General features: G+C 43.3%; 1 protein-coding gene across 6 annotated transcripts in view; it reads right to left on the bottom strand.

Annotated features, from left to right (window-relative positions):
- Positions 1-24,815, bottom strand: part of LOC138749300 (multiple C2 and transmembrane domain-containing protein 2-like) — a 328,465-nt gene that overhangs the window by 78,690 nt on the left and 224,960 nt on the right. The window contains exon 18 of one of the 6 annotated variants that reach the window (XM_069910513.1): positions 14,988-15,073. The exons of the other annotated variants lie outside the window; for them this stretch is intronic. Within the exon in view, the coding sequence (XP_069766614.1) occupies positions 15,068-15,073 (6 nt within the window). The 3' untranslated portion in view covers positions 14,988-15,067. Of the gene's footprint in view, positions 1-14,987; positions 15,074-24,815 lie in introns of those variants that run through there. 6 annotated transcript variants of the gene reach the window in all.

Here is a 24,815-nt window from a genome sequence, read left to right as displayed (position 1 = left end):
CTAGGTGGCCGCCGTGTTGTATTTGGCGTTGTATAATTGAGAGCAAATGGTAGGTTGAGGAACGAGGACGGCCAGTCATGGAAGAAATGGGAAAGTACCTTGTATGTCCAGAAGAGCGCTCGGTGGGAGGGGAGGCCATCGCCCAAAGCAATGAGGTGCCGAAGCGGCCCCGTGAAGTGCTGGAGCGGACCCATGAGGAGCTGGAGCTCACCAATGGGCTCCTGCAGCACTGCACCCCTGCCCATTGCTTCTGAGCCAACTGTAGCTTGCTCTTCTACAGTATGAGCCAATTCCACTCCAGATCACCCCTAAAACCCAGATTTTGCTGCCCATATATCTGTCCTTTTCTGGGCGTGATTGGGATCATCCTTAACTTTGACTTGCCCTGAAGGTGGTAATTTCCTGATGAATAACAGCTTAATGGCAAGGCCAAAACCAGGTAGATCAGCATAGACCAAGCATTCATCTTTCTCATCTGTCAAGAGAAGTAAAGAAGCCTCCTGTGGAATTGTTGTCAGAATTTCTTGATCTTAACCCAAATAATTAATATTCTTCAGTTAGCAACACCCTCATCTTGAGTCCAGGGTTGGTGGCTCAAGTCCACTCCAGGGACAAAGTGGTTAATCCAGACTCATTCTTGAGTAGAACTGAGGGTATGGAGCACTATTAGGGTGTAAGATCCTTCATTAGAGTCCCAGGTGGATGTCTTGACCCTTTCTGGAAATAGCAGCTGGAGTTTTCGCTGGTTGATACCACTAACGAAAGAATGGTCATCGAATGATTACCCGGCAGCACAGTTAGACTAGCAGATAGCACAACGCTATTACAGCGCCAGTGTCCCAGGCTCGAACCCGACGCTCTCTGTAAGGAGTTTGTACCCTTTCCCCCCCCCCCACCTTTCAAAACATATGGGGTTATCGGGTATTTGGGGCAGCAAAGGGTAAAGGGCCTGTTAGTGTACTGTATTTAAATCTAATCATGTTTGTGAGAACTTGCTATGAAGTCTGGTTGCTGTACATTCTGCTTAATATTATTGGCTGAACATAAGCAACAGAAAGGACAAAGCGTAATTAAAGCTTTTGGGGCAATGTTTCGGTGGTGATGGAGAAAGGTGACCTGTTAAATGGAATAAATTCAAGCTACACATCCTGGTAGCTCTTTGTTGGTTTCATTGAGTTAAAATTGGATGGGGTTCATGCTGGAATCAGTTTCACGAGGGGTGGGTTGTTAAAAATGATCCCCGGTGGTTCAGGACGTGCAAATGGACGACCAAGAATTCTGCATTGTTCAGCGCAAGGTCAGAAAATGGCGCACAGAGTGTAAACCAAAACAAGTTTTCCATTTCCTTTAAGTCGTAATCTGCATACAGGAACACAGCTACTGCACTCTTGAATGTCAAGTTCATTGTCATCTGATTGTACAAGTTCAACATGATGAAGTCTCCAACATGGAACCAGACAACACACATAAAGACAAACCATACTAATGTGGGACAAGTATAAATAAATACATAAATATTATTTCATATATATGAGACTCTTGTATGGTTTGTGTGAGCAGTTCCATTGGTCGTTCGGCGGGCATGAGAACTCTTAAAATAATCAAAAAAGATAACTCAGATCAGGTCACCAGAAGAACTTGAAAAAAACAAAATATCTGAAGAAGCAGGCATCAGCCTTTACATAAAACAAGTCCATGTTCAATGATATCAACAAGCTGGAGGCAGGATTATGGTGTCACCCAGTGCAAAACAGGTCAATAGACAAGAAGATGGAACTCTGATAGCCCAGAGGTACACACAGGCCACCATGTGCATTCAAATATTATCTTTTGAGGCACGTTTTGCTAGGTTATTTTCAAGTTGAATTTCATGTTTCCTATGGTGTGTCACCTGAAAAAAAAGTTGTATATCCCAAGGCTGAAATGTCCAGACACGAACAGATGGCATTAACAAATGAAATGACCCAATACTCATGCATTAGATTTAGATAATGGGTTGTATTAACAAAGTGGATGCAACCAAATCAGAAAACAAAAAAGAACAGGGCTTTTGGCTCAACCTACCCATGCTGTCCAAGTCAGCCTTCTGAGTTCGTCCCATTTGCTCGTATTAGTCCCATTTCCTTTTAAATCCGTCTTATCCAAATGTATTTTGAACATCACAATGAGACTCGCTTCTTAGGTTTCTCTGACAGCTCATTCCAGGTACAGACTAACCTCTGGTTTCTCTTCAATCTCTCCCCTCTCAACTTAAACCTATATCCTCTAGTTCTCGAATCATCGATCCTGGGATAAAGTCTGCAAGCGTTGACTTTATCCACGCCTCTGATCATTTGATGTAATCCTATAATGTCAACTCACAGTATCCTATGCTCCAGGGAATAAAGATTCAGCCAATACAGACACTCCCTCTAAATCAATCCCTCAAGACCCTGTAAAAAAAAGCATTGGATCACGCAGAATTATGCTTGTTTAAACATTAAACAATGATTGTTACTAACATGTAGGACATGCATGACTAATTGAAAAAATGTTATGTTCATAAACCAGTTATTATGCTTCCTCTTTAAGACAAAGGGGGTGAAAAGAGCACAATTTAGCATCAAGTGAGGTATTTTGGGAAGAGATATGCACAATAAAATGCAACAGGTTTAGAGGGTTGCAAAAACGAAGGGCAATTTGGTCATAAAACTTTGTCGACTAACTTGATAACCTATTAAAGTGAAGACAGGATCATTAACTTGATTTTGCAGAGAACCGAGAAGTTAACGAATTAGAAAGTTCTCAGCTGGGGTGTGCTTTCTCGTTCTGGCCACCTCACTCTGCAAAGAGTACAGAGCGAAGGGGAGGGTACAGAGGAGATTCCACTGCAATGATTACAGGAGTAGAGAAGAGGAAGGGCAGATTTAATCATTTGGTTCCAAGTTATGATGGGACAAGTTATGATGGAACTTGATCATGATAAAGAGGGTTGGCAGCACACTAACCAGTTACTGTGCAACCAAAGAGGGAACCAAAGGAGGAATACTTCCACAGAGCGAATTGTTATGGGAACATAAGAACCAGGTACATGAGTAGGCCATCCAGCCTGCTCCACTATTCAATGTGATCATGGCTGATCTCCACCTACCTCCCTTCCCCCATATCCCTTACTATGTAGAAATCTATTTAACCTTGCCCTTAAATATATTTATTGAGGTAGCTGTCACATTTGTGGCCCGAAATGTGAAGTTAATAACACTGATAACGCAGGTTTTACCAGTTAAACATCTCCATGTCTTTATTCTCCAGTTTTCATTGTTCCTCCATTTCGTGCTCTTCCCTCTCTCTCTTACCATGTGACTTCCGGTCAGGTGAATACATCTCATACATATTCATTATCATCACATCCCTCCTTTTACCAGAAATAAACTTTACACCTTAATGTTAAAATGTAAACACCGTCACCTTATCAATATCCCTCGGAACCAACAATGTATAACAAACAAACAAACAAGTTCAAACTCCTTCTACACACAATGTAACATGAACATGTCGTAACTAACTGTAATACAATAACTCAACTAAATAAAATGTACTTCATACAGCACTCATACACGCACTTTATGATATATGATCAAATCACTGTCCAAATGTTCTTTTATCATTCCAACCGTCACAAACTTTCCCTTTTGTGATAATGCGGGCACAATTAGAAATACGGCACAAAGTCTTCGTATCGTTTAGGCGCTTTCCTGTCTCGTTTCGGCCTTCCTGCGATACTATCGTCGCTACTCGGTTGTTCCCTCTCAGCGTCGGAAACACTGCTCGCCACGGCCTCGGGTGCTTCTGGCCCTCTAGTCACTTCATCAGGAATGCTGGTAACTGCCTCAGGAACATCATCTGGTCTCTCAGGTTGAGCATCTCTTATTGGACTTTCAACCACCTCGCTTGATGTCTCTCTGGACTGGTACCTTTTTACACCTGACACATTTCTTTTGTACACGACTCCAGCTGGAGACTTGATTATTACCATACTGCCACTTCTGGATACGACAGTGTAGGGTTGATGGTAATAAGGTGTGTCTAGCTTACCACCATTCTCATGCCTCAACAAAACATTATCTCCAGGCATGATGTCTGAGTACCTGGCTCCACGTCTCGAATCTGTGTACAGCTTTGCTGCTCCTTTCTTTTCAGCATCGTGGTCCCTCATCTCCTGGTCGTCCCAGATTTCCTTTATTTCGGGCATTTTTGTGCGGATTTTTCTCCCAAAAAATGCTTCTGCAGGACTTTTTCCTGTGGTTGCATGAGGCGTTGCCCGATAGACAGCCACATAAGATAGCAATGCTTCTCGCCAATTTTGTCCTTCTGCGTGAGCAATCCGTAATCGTTTTTCAATGGACTGATTTTGTCTCTCTACTTCCCCGTTGGCTTGCGGCCATTTCGGAGTTACTTTATGATGGTGGATACCTGTGGTCCTCATGTACTCAGCAAATGTCTCTGAAATGAACTGTGGACCATTATCAGAGTATAGCGTAACAGGCAATCCATATCTTGCGAAGATCTCTGCTAATGCTTGTATTGTTTTTTCAGTGGACGTGGACCTCATCACAACGTACTCAGAGTATCTGCTGTAGTAATCTATCACTACCATGATTGATTCACCAGTCGGTAAAGGTCCAAGAAAATCAATGTCTACGTCGATCCACGGTCCTGTCGGGAGTTGCGTACTCCGGATCAGCTCTGGAGGATTACTCCTACTTGTGATTTGACATCCATGGCAAGTTTTGACGAATTTCTCTGCATCTTTATCACAACCTGGCCACCATACTTTACTCTGAGGTTTTGCTTGGTACCAACAATACCTAGGTGTCCTTCATGAGCTAAGGATACGATCTTCGGTCTCAACCTCTGTGGTATCACCAATCTACAACCTCTCAATACATACTGTCCGATGCAACAAAGTTCGTCTCTAATGGGAATGTAAGCCTTGTGAATGCACTTGTCCCATTGTCCACTCTGGATACATTCTATCACTTCCATGAGTTCTGGGTCATGTTCGGACTCTCTCTCGACTTCCTTTGTGGTCACAGCTTTCGGTGTCGACTGAATAGCTACGAAGCGTACAAAGCTCTCTGCTTCTATCCCCAATTCTGACTTGGATTGTGGGCATCCATCCTTCACCAATCTGGACAGCGGATCAGCAATGTTTGCTTTCCCGGCAATGTGAACTACTTTATATTTGTAGGGTTGGAGTCGGAGTACCCATCGCTCTATTCTGGCACACGGTTTGGATCTAGCGGCATAGATCACCTCTAATGGCTTATGATCTATGATGAGTTCAAATTCAATCCCATACAAATATGCATGGAACCTCTCACAGGCCCATACAAGTCCGAGTGCTTCTTTCTCTGTCTGAGAATATCTTCTTTCCACATCTGACAACGATCTGCTGGCGTAGGCAATGATTCTTGGTCCTACATCATGCATCTGGACCAACACGGCTCCTAAACCAATGGGACTAGCATCCGCTATGACTTTGGTTGGTGCAGCCGGATCATAATATCCAAGAGTATCAGCATCTGTCAGACTTTGCTTCAGCGTTGTGAACGCTTTCTTCTGCTCCGATCCAAAATGAAATGGTACACCTTTCCTGGTTAGTTTCCTTAGTGGTTCTGCCACTGTAGCAAAGTTAGGGATGAACTTTGCGCAATAATTGACCAATTCCAGGAAACTCCTCACTTCCGTTGCGTTCTGGGGTGCACGTGCATCTGCAATAGCCTTCACCTTGGCCTCTGCTGGGTTTAGTCCTTACCGTGTAAGTCTGTGTTCCATGAAGTCCATTTCTGACACACCGAACTGGCACTTGTTTCCATTCACGGTAAGGCCTGCCTCCTGTAGTCTAGATAGTACATGCCTCAACCGTCTGTCATGCTCTTCCTTTGTAGGTGCATGGACTATGATGTCGTCAGAAATGTTGGCAACTCCAGGAATGCCTTGAATCACTCGATGGATTTCATACTGGTAGATCTCAGAAGCTGCATTAATGCTGAACGATAGTCTCTTGTATCGGTACAATCCACAGTGAGTCACAAATGTTGTTATGTCTCAGGATTCTGGGTCCAGCTCTAATTGAGGATAGCCCCATTTTAAATCAATTTTTGAGAATATCTTACTGGTAGTTAACTCTTGAAGTATTTTCTCCACTGTTGGTATAGGGTGTCGTTCTCGAATTATAGCTTCATTGGCCATCCTCATGTCAACACACAGTCTTATGTCACCATTTGGTTTGGGCACAATCACTACTGGGCTGACCCATTGTGTCAAATGTTCGACAGGTTCAATAATGTCTTGCTCGATCAACTCTTTAATTTTGGCTTCGACTTTCCCACGAAGTCCAAACGGAGTTCTGCGCACCGGTTGCGCCTTGGGTTTGACCGTTTTAATAACACTAATAACGCAGGTTTTACCAGTTAAACATCTCCGTGTCTTTATTCTCCAGTTTTCATTGTTCCTCCATTTCCCGCTCTTCCCTCTCTCTCTTACCATGTGACTTCCGGTCAGGTGAATACATCTCATTCATATTCATTATCATGACAGTAGCGTCCACTGCTTCAATGGGCAGTGAATTCCACAGATTCACCACACTTTGTGAAAGCAATTCCTCCTCATCCCTTACCTGAATTTATTACCCTGAATCTTGAAGCTACATCCCCTAGTTCTGGTCTCCCCTACCAATGTAAACAACACCTAACTCTATCTTTTTGATGCCTTTCATAATTGCATATGTTTCTATAAGATCCCCTCTCATTTTTCTAAATTCCAGCGGGTACAACTCAATCCACTCATAGTCACACACAAACTCATTGGCCATTACCTTTCATCCCTGGAATCAACCTGACAAAATGCTCTGCGGGGCCATGGTAAAAGCTGATTCAACAGTTCGGTATCAAGATCCAGTGCAGAGAGAGTGTTGCAGCAATTAGTGCTGCTGTCTTAGAGCTCCATGGACCTGGATTTCATTCCAACGCTGAGTGGAATTTGCATGTCCTCGCTGTGACCAAGTGGATTTTTCTCAGGTGCCCCTATCTCTATGCGCCTCCTAAAGGCATATAGGTCAGTAGGTGATGTGTGTGTCCAATGTAACTTGCTCCCAGTGTCTCGGAGTGGGAGGAGAATACTGAGCGATGAATATACAAGGGAGAACAGATTATCGAGTGATAACTGGGGAATGGGATTAAAAGAATTGTTCCTTAGAATTTGTACACAGACTCATTGGGCTGCATTGCTCCCTTCTCTTTCATGTGAAATCTGAATATTACAACATGATCAAACAATTATTTAAATAAACCATCAATAATGGAAAGCATCCGGAATAGGCAGCAGATGTATATTAGCTGTGTTCATCTTCTCAAAGCTTCCAGTTTACGACAATCAGAGTGTCCGCAAACATTCGTGCTTCAGTCCATTTGGTTGTTCCACTGCAAAATCCCTTTGAGGGATGCCTACCCTGAAGAACTTCTCCTCCTCTCTTCGAAGGGAGTTCTCCAAGAGTCTCTCTCGCTGCTCCTCCTCTCTGCTGCTCTCAAGCTCTATGGCCATGTACTCACTCAGAATCGCTTCCACAGTCACGTGGCCGCTCCTGTCCATGTTCTAATTGTGGCCTGTGCTCATCAAGATCACAAGATACAGGAGCAGAAGTAGGCCTAGCGAGCCTGCTCCGCCATTCTGATCCTGGCCTGATCCATCCTCTCACTCATCCCCACTCCCTGGCTTTCTCCCTATAACTCTTGATGCCCTGGCTCATCAAATGCCCAATCTCAATCTCTGCCTAAAAAACACCCAACAACCTCACTTCCACAGCCACCCATGGCAACACATTCCACAGACTCATGACCCTCTGGCTGAAGAAGTTCTTCTGCACTTTGGTTTTAAATTGATGCCCTTTGTTCCTCCCTCAGCCTATTTCTTCAGGCATCTGCCTGCTTTTTTCCTATACCATGAAGAAGGGCTCAGGCTCGAAAGGTCGGTTATATGTCTGTGGTGATAGGCTTCTTCCACTGTTTATAGTTATAATTGTCGATTATATATATGGAGCTGGCCCGCCCACAGATGACTCATACCCTCCCCTGTGGTCCTGGGCCATAGAGGTCGAGCCACCTTTCCCTTGCTGCCATTCCTATCCTGGGATCCGGGCCAGCAAGTCTCTTCTGTGTATTAAAGCCTATCGTTTCCTCAGCTTATCTCTGTGGTTACTGGTAGTGCCCTACAATGACTTCACCTCCTGTGGACGTTGCGTGAGCTGCTGAGATCCTCCAGCATTTTTGTGTTTTTTAACAACAATCTGCATGCTTTCGTGTTTTATTCCAGTTTATCATCCTGAGAACGTTTTTTTGTTTCATCTAAGTACAGGGCCTGTAACTCAAGGACTCTGTGCTCAGACCTCAGAATCATTAGATCCAGATATTAGCCGTACCGTGAAAAATATATTCTAACTAAATAAATGTACCACAACTGGAAATTTTTTTTAATGAGAGGAATTGAGCTTCACTCGGAGCATGATACAAAAAGACGTAACAGAGGGATGAAAATGAACCTGAGATAACAGGAAAAGAGACAATGGCCATTGCATTTCACACGTCACAAAAAAAATGGAAACACTGATAATTAAAGCAACAGAATATTTAGCAAGTCCAGAAATACTCTTACTGAGTCTAAGAAATAACAGTGCAACTCAGCTCTGAAATATTATCAAGCATTCCCGGTGAATATAAAAGAAATTCATAACCGAAATCCTTTAGGAAGCAAAACATAAAGGTCTGCAGATAACGTGGTTGAAGTAAAGACACAACGCGAGAGAAACTCAGCAGGTCAAACAATGTACTTTAATATTACAAAGATAAAGATACTTTACCAATGTTTCAGGTTTGAGCCCTTCATCAAGGTGTGGATCATCAAGCTAAATCCTTTGCTTAGAAGCAGGATGTCAGAAACTCACGCATCTTGATGTAAAGTGCATGAAAGGTCTTTGCTCAGGTAAAATTCTGGCACCTGGCACATTACCGTACATACTCGTGTAAAAGTCAATATTGAGTAAATGTCGACCCCTCCCCCCACCCTCCTATTTCCCCCCACCGCCCACCAAAATCTGGTATTTTTCATATATCGTGTGTAATCGTTGACCCCAACCCCCTCATTTTTGGCCCCTTCCACCTGCCCATTGGAACTCCTGATGGCTTGACTGTGGACTCACACTCAGGTCACAGGTCCCTGCTCAACAGACGCTTGGACATGGACTTATGCCCAGGCCACAGCCACCTGCTGGCACATCGGAAAACCCGACACCTCGAGCACTGCAGGTACTTAATGGGGTCAAAAGTAGTATTTGTGTAATAGTTGACCCCCAAAAATTTAACATTAAAAAATGATCTTAAAAACTCAAGCATATACGGTAGGCCTGAAAAATCCATTTATGATCCCATTTCACAACATTACATTAAAGCTGCCAATTCAACAGTTTGTTTTGCAACAGCACTGTGATTGGATTCTTTACAAATAAATATCCCCTTTGGCCATCTCTCGGGATCAAGTATGACCTCAATTCTTTAGTGGCTACTGAGGGAAAACCCTCTCTTCCGATGGTTGGTGGGATGGGCGGTTAATTTGTCAGGTGGTTACGTAGACTCTGGAAGCAGGGACTGGAGGTTCCGAATGTCATCCCAATGCTCCGCTTTCATTTGGAACAGTCATGGGGTGGAGACACCCTCGTGTTATTGAAGATGACACCATTCCCCAAGTCTGGCATTTCCCAACTATACTTAGTGGCTCTAATTATTCTTTCCTCTCAGGCAGGTGGGTAGTTTGAGGTGCTTTTCATGCAAGCCCTTTCAGATCATAACAGCATGCTGCAAAAGATATAATATCCAATTTGACCTCCTTATCTTTAACGTTAAATCGGGACCCACCTTTTGGCATTTATTTTAATTACCTCTGTACGACAACGGTTGAAACAATGGGAAATACAGAACTTAACAAGACGTTTGGCTGCATCTCACAAACAAAACAAGCACAGGTGAGAAAGAGAAAGAGAAGGCAATCAGGCCCCTTAAGCCAATTCACTGTGATCCTGGCTGATCAATAATGTCTATTCCCATAACCCCTAATTCCACTAGCTTTTAAACATATCTCTCTCCACCTCAAAAACATCTAATGATTTACATCCTCAGGGATGGAGAAATCTAGAGATTCACTCCCCTCTGGGAGAAGAAATTTCTACACACCTCAGTTTTAGTCGTCACCTTTATTTATCGCTCATACCGGGCTCGCACAGTAAAGACGAGATAGCGTTCCTGCTGGACCATGGAGCATATTTACATCAATATTAGTCAGAATAGAAGTTAAGCACGTTGAAATATTAAGATGTATACAGTGAAAGTCCAAGGTATATTATCCACATATGATATCCTAATGGCTTGGGAGAAAAAAAACTGTTGCCCAATCTGGACGTAAGGGTCCAAGTGCCACAGTACCTCCTACTTACATGGCAGAAGGGAGAACAGTTTACATGAGGAGTGTGTGCTGAATGTCTGCCAAGCTGCCTCTCTCCCCCCTCTGGCGAGCCTTCCTGTACTAACATTGGCTGTGCATTATCTCTACTGTTAAGGACACTCCCCTTGGATATAACTGCATGTGCATCTATTGTCTTTCATTATTGTACCATGAGTTTCTGCTAATAAAAGCCAGGATTATTCTTTGACCACATCGTCTTTGTCCACTTCATCAACTGGCACTTCAGAGTGTGTGGAGACCTTCACAATGTTTATTGCTTTTTGGCTGCATGGAGTGTTGTAGATGTCCTTCATGGTAGAAAGAGGGGCCCCAGTGATATTTTTTGCTGACTTCACCATCTTCTGCACGATGGTCTTGAGGTACAGCTTCCAAACCAGATGGTCTCAATACATCGTCTGTAGAATGTAGTGAGGATGCAGGGTGGGAGATGCAGAAAGTAGAGGCACTGCTGGGCTTTCTTAGTGTTAAGGGATCTCCGTCAAGTACTACACTCCAAGGAACTTAATACTCTTGACGACCTCAACGGTCGAGCCATCAACGGTCAGGGAAGCGTGATCTCCCCAGGCCCTCCTGAAGTTGACAACCATCTCTTTTGTTCTATTAACATTCAGATACAGGCTGTCGGCTCTGCACCAGCTTGTTAGTGTCTGTACTTCGTCTCTGTACGCTGCCTCATCGTTCTTACCGATAACGCCCGCCACTGTCATGTCATCAGCGAACTTGATGATGTGGTTTGAGCTTTGTTTAGCAGCACAGTCGTGGGTCAGCAGAGTGAACAGCAGGGGGCTAAACACGCAGCCCTGGGGGGGCCCCCATGCTCAGTCTGATGATCTTGGAAGTGCTGTTACTGATCCAGACTGCCTGAGGTCTCCCCAACAGGAAATCAAGAATCCAATTGCAGAGGGAGATGTTGAGACCCAGCACGTTCAACTTCCTTACCAGGTACTGAGATATGATTGTGTGGAATGCCGAAATGAAGTCCATAAACACCACAAGAGTCCTTATTTTCCAGGTGGGTGAGGGCTAGATGGAGGGCGGTGGTGAATGCATAGTCCCAAGAATGGTTGGATCTGTATGCAAACTGGGGGTGGGGGGCAGCAGGAGCTTGATGTTCCCCCATGACAAGCCTCTCAAAGCACGACATGACGATGGACATGAGTGCAACAGGATGGTAGGCATATAGGCAAGACAACCTCTCCAGCACGGGGACAACGGTGGCGGCTTTGAAGCAAGTAGGTACCACGGCACTTCTTAGGGAGATATTAAAGATGTCAGTGAGAACATCTGCTAACTGAGCCACACATCCCCTGCCAGGAACGTCATCCGGGTCCAGCAGCTTTTCACAGGTTGACCTTGCCTTACACTCTCCTCACATCGGCCACTCCAAGACGCATCACCTGATCATTTGGAGACGCAGTGGTCTTCTTCGCCGTCACATTTTTTTTTGTCTTGACGCGCGTAGAGGTTGTTCAGTACATCTGGGAAGGGGGGGAATTACCAGCACAAGTGGATAATGTGATCTTGTGGTTGGTGATATCTTGGAGACCCTTCCACAAGCATTGCCTGTCCTTGCTGTCCAGGAAGTGACTGTGAATATGCTGGGCATGTACATGCTTTGCCTCCCTGATGACCTCAGATCGCTTGGCTCTTGCAATAGCTCGGGCTACTTTGTCGTCCGCTCTGAAGGCAGCATCATGGTTCCTGAGCAGCACACGCAGCTCTGCAGTCATCCATGGCTTTTGATTAGAGCGAGTAATCATGGCACGTGACGTCGTCAGTCCACTTACTAAAGTAGCTGGTCACTGTTGCCGTCTACTCCTCCAGATTGAGGCAGTTGTCATCGGTTGCTGCTTCCTGGAACATGTGCCAGTCAGGGAGCTCAAAGCAGTCATGAAAGGCCCCTGCTGGCCAGGTTTTAACCTGCTTCAGAACTGGTCTAGAGCGGTCTGTATGCTGCATTAGCATTACAGGGATGTAGTCTGAGAATCCGAGGTGGGGATTTGAGAAAATAACTGACCGTTGTTATTTTCTAGCTATATCCCCTTATTCATGACCTTCCTTCTGGTGAAAACATCTCAGTATCTACCTGTCAAGCCCTGTTAGGTTCTTATGTTTTAACATGTCAATACCTATCCTCAATCATCACAATTCCAAAGATTACAGACGCAAACTCTCTTTATAGGTCAACGCTCTCATCCTAGGAATTAGCTTGGTAAGTTTCATTTGGACTGCCTCCATTGCTATTTTGCCCTTTTGCAGGTGTTTAAAACTGAGCACAATATTTCAGATGTGGCCAGCCTCACTGATCCCATGTACAACAGTAAATATTCTTGATCTCCAACTCCTTCACAATAAAAGATCAACAAGCTCTTTGCCTTCTTAATTACTTGTTGGATCTGCCTGCTAACTTTCTGTGCTTTTGAAGACCTCGATCCCTTTAAAATCCACTCATTTGCATTCTACGTTCAGATCACAATCTATCTTTCGATTCCACTTACCTAAATGCTCTCACATTTTCCCCACATAAACCCAATTCACCAGTTTTTTCGCCCAATCACTCGATCCATCTGTTGTCTGTTACTGAATCACAAGGTCGAAATCATAGCATCTTTTCATGACAAATTTAGAAAACACACTTTGATTCCTCCTCCAGGTCATTAATGCAAAGAGCAAACAATGAGGACTCAGAACCAGGCATAGAGATAGTCTACTAAATACATCACTCTAGCCCAGTGGTGCTCTGTGATTAGTAAGGAACTCATGACAGTGCTCTGTGATTAGTAAGGAATTGCTTAAGTTGGGATGTGGGTGGAAAGAAAAAGTTGGAAAACCACCGTTTTAATCGTACTTAATTGACTCATTATGTGCACGGTTTCATACTCCAAAGGAAATGGGCCAATGACAATTTTTCTCAAGCAAAATATTTGAATAACAATTGGAACTAGAACCACTGTTCTACCTTCCCTCCCACTCACATCCCACCTTAAGTAACCCCTTACTAATCACAGAGCACCGATGGCATAGGGATTATTTAAAGTAGTATGATTACTTATTTTGTCAATAATAGTGATTCCAGCATCATCTCAACAGGCCTTTTCATGGTTAAACACCACATTATAGCGGGCTTAAAAAGGTGAATTTATCTTTTATGGTGACGACCTATAAGACGGATCCCGCTGTGCCTTTATACAGAGTTGAGTCGGGAGCCAGCTTCCAGACCTGGAGGAGGCAGGGCAAGTGGTACAGTAGCGCCACCGTGATGTCAAACGTGCGCACCGCAAAGGGAAAATGGCCTCTACTCGAAAATGGTAAGAGCTCTGGTGGAGATCTGTGCAAGCAGTCTTAGGACTCGGGCAGATCTCCTGCGCAATGTCACCGCCTCTATTTACCACGAGTTTTTTATTTTGGAATTTGCACTCCTGGATCGTGGGCTCACAGCATCATCCTGACCTCGTCAGCCCTCCCCTTTGGAGCCGCTTTCAGCGGCCTTCCTTTTATGGAGGAGGTGGACCGACCACTCCACTTCTAAGTGTACCCCCCTTGGCGGATGGAAGCTGGAGTGAGTTCGACCAGTCAATTCGCCTTTGGGCCTAAGTGCAGCAATGTAAAGAAGGAGAATCTCTATCTTTACACTCTCTTATTTTTCCCTCTGTAAAAGGGAAGTGGCCTTTAGTTCCCCAGCTTGTCTTCCTTCCTTTATGAACGTGAGTCATATTGGCTGTTTTCTGATCGTCTGGTGCCCTCCCACTATTTAGCAAGTCTCTAAAAATTTCATCAACGGGTCTCTGCAGCCGCTTCCTTTAAAACCTTGGCTGCAGGACATCGGGGCCTGGTGATTTATCTACCTGTAGCTCAGTCATATATCCCTTGTCATTGGGATTTTTAACAAGTTTTTTCTGGTGACTTGAAATAAGAGCACCTCTAATCTCTGAAAAACTTCCAGCCTCCCCCACAGTGAAAACTGATACAAAAAATGATTTAACGTCCCTTCCACTTCATAGTTTTCTGTTATTAATTTTCCCACTTCGTTTTCTTGAGATCATGTATCTACCTTAGGTACCTTCTTCCGAGTTAGATATCCATGAAAATTCTTACTGTTTGTTTTGATACTACATGCAGAATTCCTTTCAAAAGTCTTTCTTCCCCCCCCCACCCCCCACCACGATATTTTTCAGTGTTTCTCTGTTGGAAGATTCAACACGTAATTATTTCAGAATTATTTATTCCCAAATAAAATTTTCAGAGAGATTATATAAGATCTAAATTTGTAAAGAAACCCAAGTTGGGGGAAATCTAGCTCTTCACAACTAGAACACTGCTGTTGACAATATTAAATTTTTAAAAACAATGCAAAGAAAAAAAGTTAAAGCTTTCAAATCCAATATTTAAAATAATTACCATTCAACAATTGTGAGAAGCAGATCACTTACAAAATCCCAGGAATATTTTGACTGGATGTCATATCAGCCATTGATTCGCAGAGAAGGTTTAAACTTTATGCGATCTTGTTTTGTTCCTATTTCTTGAAAGTGAGATTAAAGCAGAACAATTCATTCAGACAGTATGGCAGGAGTTTACATGACTAGGAACACATTGATGGTGTGATAAATCCCACATGGGCTGTCATCTTCAATGGTCAGTTGGTTTTGGTACAGGTGTGGCTTTCAAAGGAACCCACACGTATCCATCAAATATACCTCACACAGAAAGGCAGAAACAAGATCAGTGTTCTTTTAGTGATTGTAAAGGAGGATCAGCTAGGCAATATCATGAATTGTATTCATACATCTTTAGCATTTTTCCCCCTATTTTATTTCTCCCCTTTTTGGTTTGAAATTTATTCAGGATACAAATACAGTTCCTGTGTGAATCTGTGGAATTCTCTACCCATGGAAGCGGTTGAGGCTACTTCATTAAACATATTTAAGGTTCAGTTAGATGGATTTTTACATAAGAAAGGAATATGGGGGAAAGGCAGGTTGGTGGAGTTGAGTCAATTATCAGATCAACCAGGAACTCATTGAATGGTGGAGCACTCTTGACAGGCCGGATAGCCGACTTCTGCTCCTATTTCTTGCATTCTGAGAGTGAATAGAAAATGGGTAGTGAAGTGTCCAATCATTTGAATTCTCTTAATCTGTAAAAATTTGATAATTAGAGTAAAAGATCTGAACTAGATTTCCTCTAACTGTTGGCACTGATCAATGGATTCAGGTTCAAGTCTTCAGGCAAGGAAATCAAATAACCAAGACTATTGACTGAACAATCTGTACTTTTAAGGTTTTTTTTTTAGCCCTGTATTTTCAAGTTAAAGCAGTGGTTTTCAAACTTTTCCTTTCTACTCATCTACCACCTTAAGTAATCCCTATGTCATAGGTGCTCTGTGATTAGTAAGGGGTTGCTTAAGGTGGGATGTGGGTGGAAAGAAAAAGTTTGGGAACCACTGTTTTAATCGTCCCTCATTGACTCGTCATGTGCATCACTCCACAGGAAATAGGCCAATGGCAATTTTTCTCAGGCAAAATATTTCAGTAACAATTGGGTCTAGAGCAGTGATTCTCAACCTTCCCACCCACATCCCACCTTAAGCAATCCCTTACTAATCACAGAGCACTGATGGCATAGAGATTACTTAAGGTGGTACGTGAGAGGAATGAAAAAGTTTGAAAAGCCCTGCAGAAAAGCATTATAGGACAGAACACTTCTCTTTTACATTTGGCTAGCAGGCAAATAGTAACTGCTGATAAAGCAAGATTCTTCATGCAGAGGGTGGTGAATCTCTGGAATTCCCTGCATTGGTGGCTAGTTAAGGGCTAGATCATTAGAATTACATAAAGAGGAAACGAACTTCTGAGCAATCAGGAAATTGAGGGCTATGGGAATGACACAGAACTGAAGAGGCCTGGGGCAGATTGCCCACGCGTTGAATGAATGGCAGGGCTGAGTGACCCACTCCTGCTGCTGTTCTGCTCGTATTCCCAAATCACGGGGAGATAAAAGATCCGCCTTCCACCGTTGTAGAGTCCTTGTTTCAGAGGCAGAAGGTCTGCTCCCAACTCCAACTGACCATGTGGATGAAAGTAGTCGAAGGCTTTGGTGAGATCAACAAAGGTGATGTAGAGTCCTTTGTTTTCTTCTCTGCACTTTTCTTGGAGCTGTCTGAGGGCAAAGACCACGTCAGTAGTTCCTCTGTTTGCGCGAAAGCCACACTGGGATTCTGAGAGGACATTTTCGGCGACACTAGGTATTAGTCTATTAAGGAGAATCCTAGCGAAGATTTTGCCGGCAATGGAGAGCAGCGTGATTCCCCTGTAGTTTGAGCAGTCTGATTTCTCGCCTTTGTTTTTGTACAGGGTGATGATGATGGCATCACGAAGGTCCTGAGACAGCATTCCTTGGTCCCAGCAGAGCATGAAAAACTCATGCAGTTTGGTATGCAGAGCTTTGCCGCCAGCCTTCCAGACCTCTGGGGGGATTCCATCCATACCTGCTGCTTTGCCACTTTTCAGTTGTTCAATTGCCTTGTATGTCTCTTCCCGGGTAAGGACCTCATCCAGCTCTAGCTTCAAGGGTTGTTGAGGGAGCTGGAGCAGGGAAGGTTCTTGGACTGAGCGGTTGGCATTGAAAAGGGATTGGAAGTGTTCTGACCATCGATTGAGGATGGCGAAGTCCTCCTCAGCGACAAGATCTCCATCTGAACTGCGCAGAGGGCTTTGGACTTGGGGTGAGGGGCCGTACACCGCCTTTAGTGTCTCATTAAAAACCCCTGAAGTCGCCAATGTCGGCGCTAAGCTGGGTTCGTTTGGCGAGGCTAGTCCACCACTCATTTTGGATCTCCCGGAGTTTGCGCTGAAGGTGGCTGCATGCGAGACGAAAGGCTCGTTTTTTCTCTGGCCAGGAAGGCTTTGCAAGGTGAGCCTGGTGGGCAGATCGCTTCTTTGCCAACAGCTCCTGGATTTCCTGGTTGTTTTCGTCAAACCAGTCCTGGAAGAGAAGCCCAGTACCTCTTCAGTGGATTGCAGTATGGCCGTTTTCAGCTGATCCCAGAGGGTTTCAAGAGACGTGTCCGTGAGGCAGTTTGCATCCTCGAGCTTTGCTTTGATGTTTGCCTGGAAGTTTCCTCTCATTACGTCTGACTGCAGGTTTCCAACATTGAACCTCTTTCTGCGGGGCTCCACTGTTCTTGAACTTTGGCTTGAAGTGAAGGTTGAGCTTGCCGCGAACAAGCTGGTGGTCAGTGTGGCATTCCGTGCTGGGCATGACTCTGGTGAGGAGCACATCTCCTTTGTCTCTTCCTCGCACCAGAACGTAGTCCAGGAGGTGCCAGTGTTTGGATCGGGGATGCATCCAGGTAGTCTTCAGGCTGTCTCTCTGCTGGAAAAGGGTGTTAGTAATGACAAGCCGCTGTTCTGCGCAGAGTTCCAACAGGAGGCGCCCGTTGTCATTGCACTTGCCGACGCCATGCTTGCCAAGAATTCCTGGCCAGGTTTCTGAGACTTTGCCGATGCGAGCGATGAAGTCGCCAAGGATGACAACCTTGTCGGCTGTAGGGCTGCGTTGGATGAGGTTGCGCAGATCAGTGTAGAACTTGTCCTTTTCTGCTGGTTCCGCCTGGAGGGTTGGAGCATAGACACTGATGAGGGTGATGTGACGCTTGTTTTGAAGGGGGAGTCGCATGGACATGATCCGGTCAGAGTGGCCTGTCGGGAGGTTTTCGAGTTTGGAGGCAATGGAGTTCTTGACCATGAAGCCTACACCAGATAGGCGTCGTTCAGCCTGAGGCTTGCCAGACAGTAGAGCGTGAAGCCCGCGCCGTGTTCTTGGAGGCTGCCTATATCTGCAAGGCGGACTTCGCTGAGAGCGGCTATGTCAATGTCGAGTCTGAGGAGTTCATGTGCGATGAGGGCAGACTGACGTTCAAGTCGGTGGCTGTCAGCCTTGTCTAGCATGGTTCTGATGTTCCAACATGCCAGCTTGAGTTTGTGTGCATCTTTTGAAGGGGAGGACGTGGACCTGTCCTCGGGCCTGCGCAAAGGAGCTTTTAAGTGGAGTGCAGTGTGTGCAGTACTGGCCCCACCCTTTACACCCATGGTTCATGTGCCGTGGCCAAGCAGGCTGGGATGTGGCAGCGAGGTCCTTGGGTCGTAGGTTTTATATCGGAGTGACCTTCTCCTCTTTTAGGTCGAACCATATCTGGAGATCTACGACCGCTGTCCACAGTTATGGAGTGGTGCGCCCTGGAATCGGCCTGCGTGCGTTTACTCCTGCCGCCGCCGAGTAAAGTACAAGCAAGTGAAATCTCAGAGGGCATAATTTGAACAAAAATAAAATAGGCTTAAAGAAAAAAATAACAATCTCATTACTGACAGAAGCATGCGAGAAATAGAGGCAAAAGCCCACCTTAAGCATGATGAACTTTTCCTGCTAATCAATAGGATTGTGGCTGATTAGATGTTTGGTCTCCATCTTCCTGTCAATCTCCACCACTCCTGATTCCTTAGTCGCTTAAAACCCTGTCTCTGCCTTAAGCGTGTTCCAAGTCTTGGCAGCTCTTTGGAGTAAAACATTCCAAAGACTCACAACCTTCTGTGTGAAGAAATTCCTCATCTCTATCTCAAATAGTTAATCATCAGCCCCGCCTCCCTTCCTATCCTTCCATCTATAAACTATATGTTTCAGTTCCAGATGTCCTACAATGGAAATCACTCCTGGAACTACCTCAAGATTGTCAATGTGATGATGAGATCACCTCTCACAGGTCCATTCTGCTCAGATTTCCTCACAGGACAATCTACTTATCTGTGGAGTTAATCCAGTTCACTTCTGCGGACAATTTCTTTCGTCATTAATCTTTCATCCAATAACACCAGAGAACGAAGATTTTGCTTCCTTAACACTTTAGGTTGAATTTTATGGATTTTGGGCTGTTGTTCAGTGGTTTTTCTATCATGCACCATTTTTTTTTTAGATATAACCTATTTTGTGATTTCTCCTGTCATATTTTCGGTCTACCACAGGTAGAGTACCCCATAACCGAAGATACCAAAATCGAAAAGATCCAAAAACAAAAAAAAAATGAGCGTAGACATGACATCGCAAGTTGAAAAAAATTCGCCATGTGGGGCTCTGACTCTCTGTTGGTTCCATTTTGATAATAACAGAGCTCTGGTCTACAAAGATATAGTTGAAAATTGCAAAAAAAGGCCTGCAGATACCACTATGGATTGCATTCTTTCACAGGAATTTTTCCACTTGTGGCATCATGTTGGCGCTCAAAAATCCCGTTGTCCTTGTTTAATCGCTGCTACAGGTATTCTACTGATGCTACCATTCTGACTTGTTCCATTGTTCCAAAAAACAGAAAAATGACTAGTCCCAAGTGCATCAGATACGGGGTACTGCATTGTAGTATGTTGTCCACAAAGCAAGCTGTTTTGCTCAGACCAAGTATGCTCAGTGCAGGTGCTATGCCAATGTTGTCTTATGCCTGGGCAGTCTTAGTCAGGATAGATATGGCCAGACGATAGAGATGCTGTGATATGGATTGAACGCAAGTTGATGCACATTTTTCAGGCAATAGATAGTGAGTGTATTTACCAATAGCATTTATTGTCTTCAGGAAGATTCAATACAACAGAAATGTCTCGTTACTGTCGCAACAGCTGTCATGCATCCTGTTACATTTGTGGTGAATATATGCTTAATGCTAAATTCAATATAAGTGAATCTAATGTTTCTGAAACTTCCTACGTGATACAGCAAATCTGAAATTATCTCTGTGTTCTGCTTGAAGTCATCTACCATAATCCCCAATTTTTTTTCAAGAAGCAAACCTTTTGAAAAAAAAATGGTTGTCCAATGTTATAAGTACAATAGTTCAATGGCCACAAAGTACCGACTCTTCTAAAATCATGCAGGCTCCAAATAAAATCAACTTATTTCCTTTTCACGTCATAACAGATGGTCCAAATTTCACTCAGCATTTTACAATAGAACCTGAAAATTCTAATAAACTCCAAAGCAGCGAAGTTCAGTTCTCACGTTGGATATAAAAAAAGCTCCAATGTCTTGGTTTTAGCTGCAATATAATTTAATGAAACAACAGTTCTGTTGTAACTAAATTTCTAAGCGCTTATAATAATTATCATGTCATAAATCTTTCTTTGTTTTGGCCTTAGGGCAGAATACAGCTAGACCCTCAAACTGCCAACATTTCACCTTTAAGTGTATCACATTTAAAATTTCCTTTCAACTTAACTGGTCAACCTTATTATCAGAAGTTTCTTTGGTTTGAAAATCAGTCAAAAATCAATGATGTGATACGTTCGAGTCAAATACAGCGATGGCATCGGTGGCAAAACCTTTTTTGACATCCAGAGTTCCAAAAGAACACAATACACATCGGTGGGCCATGTACATATGAAATATGATCTCAAGTTAAATTCCCTATATAGTAAATATTCAGAAAGATGGTTTTAAACAGAAATTGACCCTAATGTCAGAGAAAATTATAGAAGTGAATATGGTTTTGACATTTGAAAGACATTTGGGCAGGTACATGCACCGGAATAGCTTAGAAGGAAAATTCAGGCAAATGGGACTAGCCCATAATTATAAATTGGTCAGCATGGATGAGTTGGAACAAAGGGCCTGTCCTGTGAATCAAATAATACATCTATGCTCCAATGAGCTGGTTCAACCTCAAATCTGGGGAATCTTGCCCCAATTAGCCATCTAAATCTGAGATTAGCCAAGGAGCCATGTTCTGACACTGCCAATAACTGGAAAGTTAAAGTGAAATGGAGGCCATTGGCCAATGAAAATGATGAGCTGTGATTTTCCCATGCATCGTTAGAATGTAAGTGCTAATTATCATCCAACAGAAAGGACATCAGTTTCCTTTGTAAGACATTTTTTTTGTTTCCTTAAATTGCTCGGGATACACTTCTGCTGTTAAATGAGCACATTTGCATTGGAGATCACATGGATATGACTGACGAGGGCTGAAATTCTTCGGCAAAAAAATCGTGCTACACCATGACACAACTTGCCCCAACAATATCATCACTCCTGTTCATGAAAGCAAAATAATCGTGAGATCTTTGATTATACTGGACAGTGAAGATTTTTCTTCTTTGACTCGTTTGGGTGTATTTTATGATTTTTGGTTATCACAAAAATCACCTTAAAATTTCCCTATCGCATACCGTCTTTTGAGATTATAACCTACTTTTGTGATTTCCTGTCATATTTTAAGTCTACTTTAAGCATACAAAACCACGAAGCCCCACTCGGTCTTCTTCCCCACTGATCTTAGGTGCAGTCAGTGACGAACAAGGTGAAGGGTTTCACCAGGATGTTGTGACCATGGAAAAGCGGCATGAGGGCAACTGGGATCCACCAATGGTGGCCTACTATTGTTGAACAATGACATGAAAGGCATCAGATGCTGAGTACAAACAAAAATCAGCGGCAAAATATTTTTAGATCAGTTGAACTCACGCCAGGTCATTATGCGACTAAACATGCTAAATTCAATAAAATTCAATTTGATGTTTCTCCAACTTTCTACGTGATACAGCAAATCTGAAGTTACCTTTGCGTTCAGCTTGAGGTTTTATATCATAATCCCCATTTGTTTTTCAGGAAGCAAACCTTTTGAAAACATTTGTTGTCTAGTGCTATGGGTTACGATTAAAAGTTGCGCAGCCACAAATTGCAAGCTCAGGTGCGTTCTCTGACTCTTTCGAAACTTAAAGCCACGTATCAGATTGCTGTATCACACTCACAAAAGACTGAGTGCTGTCAAAAAAAAATAGCCTTCTGGGTGGCAGAAAAAGAGATTGAATGTGTTTAAACTATCAGCTCAAAAACTGTAGATTTAAAGGAGAAAAAAAAACATGCCTGACTGAACTTACAAATCTGCCTTCAGGGGTTACACAGCGAAAAGAAAACATTCCTTCACAAGGAAAAATGTTTTGCATAATCCTTGTTAGAAACCAGACACATCCTACAAGCAAAAGACTTGTTTTTGAAGAGTTGAGCATGTAAAAGGCAATCACTAGACTCTAATAACTGGTTAATCAGGGAAAAAAAATGATTTCGAGAAAACAAAAGTATGATCAAATCTGATGAATTTGTATAAACAAACACAGCTACATCAGAAAATATACTTTGTTTTACATCCTTGTTACTGCTAACTCAATCACTCTCTGCTGGTCAAAATGTAAATTGGACCAATATTAAAAAAGACTATCCTCGTAGCTCAAATTGGACAGTGGCAAGCAGATGTAAAATGGAGAGAAACTGAAGTCAGTTTTCAAACATAGGTTGACTTATAATTATTAATAATCTCTGTATTAACAGCTCGTACCGGCTGAACAAAGATAAAAAAATGCTTTGAGCTATTTTGAGCAGGGAATTTAGGTCAGTTCTGTGGTCAGGTGCTCTGGAATAAAGCAAAATGGATGTCACAGTAATAACCAATGTGTGGCTTAAAAGCGCAAACTAGGCAATTTACCAAGTGATACGTTTGCCTCAACTAGAACATTTGCCTGCACAAAAGTTGTCAGTGCCTGAAATGCATTGCCAGGGATGGTGGTGGATATTGAAATGTGAGGAGTATTTAAGAGACAGGCACATAGATGATAAAAAAAAATTGAAGGTTGCAAAGAAGGGAGGGTTTAGTATGTTTTTTTTAGGTAGGAATATTCAGGTCAGCGCAACATTGAGGGCCAAAGGGCCTGTACTGCATTGTATTTTTCTATGTCTTCAACTGACTGGCCAGTATTAATTCACGGCCTTACTCACGGAATCAGCTACGTTCTGCTGACGAGATGCAAAATGGCACAGCGCTCTGGGTTCATCAGCTACACTGAGAGTCGGTATTGGCATGGCAAAGCTGACACAATGTTGGCATGGCAAAGCCTGTGCTCTAAATCAATGAAGATCCTTCTGATCGACCCCTCTCTAAAGTGCAGCAAAAGATGGGTGAAATCAGGAAAAAGTGCATTTGAGAATAAAATAGCACGCTTATAAAAGAGACAGACCTAGTAAAGCCAAACTTGACATTGAACCAACCGCAAGAGGCTTCTACGCTGATATAATGCGTGGATTACAAGGCATCTCTTGTACAATCAGAACACAAGGGTTAGCAAATGATCACTTTGAATCCCATCCTGCCTCATTAATAACTAGCTTATTCTCTGGTCTTCAATGAAGGTCAATCGAAGTCAGAAGAGAATCTTGAAGTATAGAAACGTTCCTGATAACACTGTCTACTTTGTCAACCCTGCTTGCTTGTGCATATCTGTGGTTTTACTGGAAAAACAAAACTAATAAATAAAATATGAGCTAAAGCGGGCAGCATTGATTAATTATTTCTCTCCACAGTGTCTGCTGAATAGTAATGCAGATCAGGGTCTGAACAGATCAACTCCACAAATTTTAAAATTCATTTTAACTGAGTTTGATTTTAATACATGCTGTAATTGGACTAAGATAGCTGCATTGCCTTTTGAAATCTTTGTCATACTAGCATTTGAAAGTCCTTCATATTAGCAGGGATCACTTAAATAAAAGGCCTGCTTTATAATTGTATGGACCAATACCACTGAGCTTAAAGCCCTCCAGAAGGTAATAGACACAGCCCAGGATATCACAGGCAAAACCCTCCCCACTATTGAGTACATCTACAGGGAATGCCGCCATCAGAGGGCAGCAGCAATCATCAAAGACCCACACCACCCAGCCCATGCTCTGGTTCTCGCTGCTGCCATCAGGAAAGATGGCACAAGACTTGCACCACCAGGTTCAGGAACAGCTGTTGCCCTTCCACCATCAGACTCCTCAATGACAAAGTCAATCAGAGATTCATTTAAGGACTCTTACTTGGGCACTTTATTGATTTTCTTTCGTTCTCTCATTTTCACAGTCAGTTTGTTTACATTCATTATCTGTATTCAGATCTTTCATATGTTTACATGTTTAGGCTATGCACAGTTTATTTTTCCTGCACGACCAACTGGTGGTAACTCTGCCTTGCCCACAGGGAGAAGGAATCTCAGGGTTGCACGTGATGTCATGTATGTACTCTGACGATAAATCAGAAATCTAATTCTGCATGAAGGACACAAATACAGAGATTATAGGTCTGCACCTTAGTTCTGTCCAAACTCTAGAAACTGCCAAACTCATTTACAGGAGGCTCTATGTCAGTCTCTCACCAGGCTGGTGGTGGGAGCGACAAAGGTGGTCAGGAAAAG

This window comes from Narcine bancroftii, chromosome 14 (assembly GCF_036971445.1).
Source record: "Narcine bancroftii isolate sNarBan1 chromosome 14, sNarBan1.hap1, whole genome shotgun sequence".
Classification (NCBI taxonomy): Eukaryota; Metazoa; Chordata; class Chondrichthyes; order Torpediniformes; family Narcinidae; genus Narcine; species Narcine bancroftii.
Note: the sequence above shows the minus strand (reverse complement) of the source record. Positions and strands in the feature narration are given on the sequence as shown.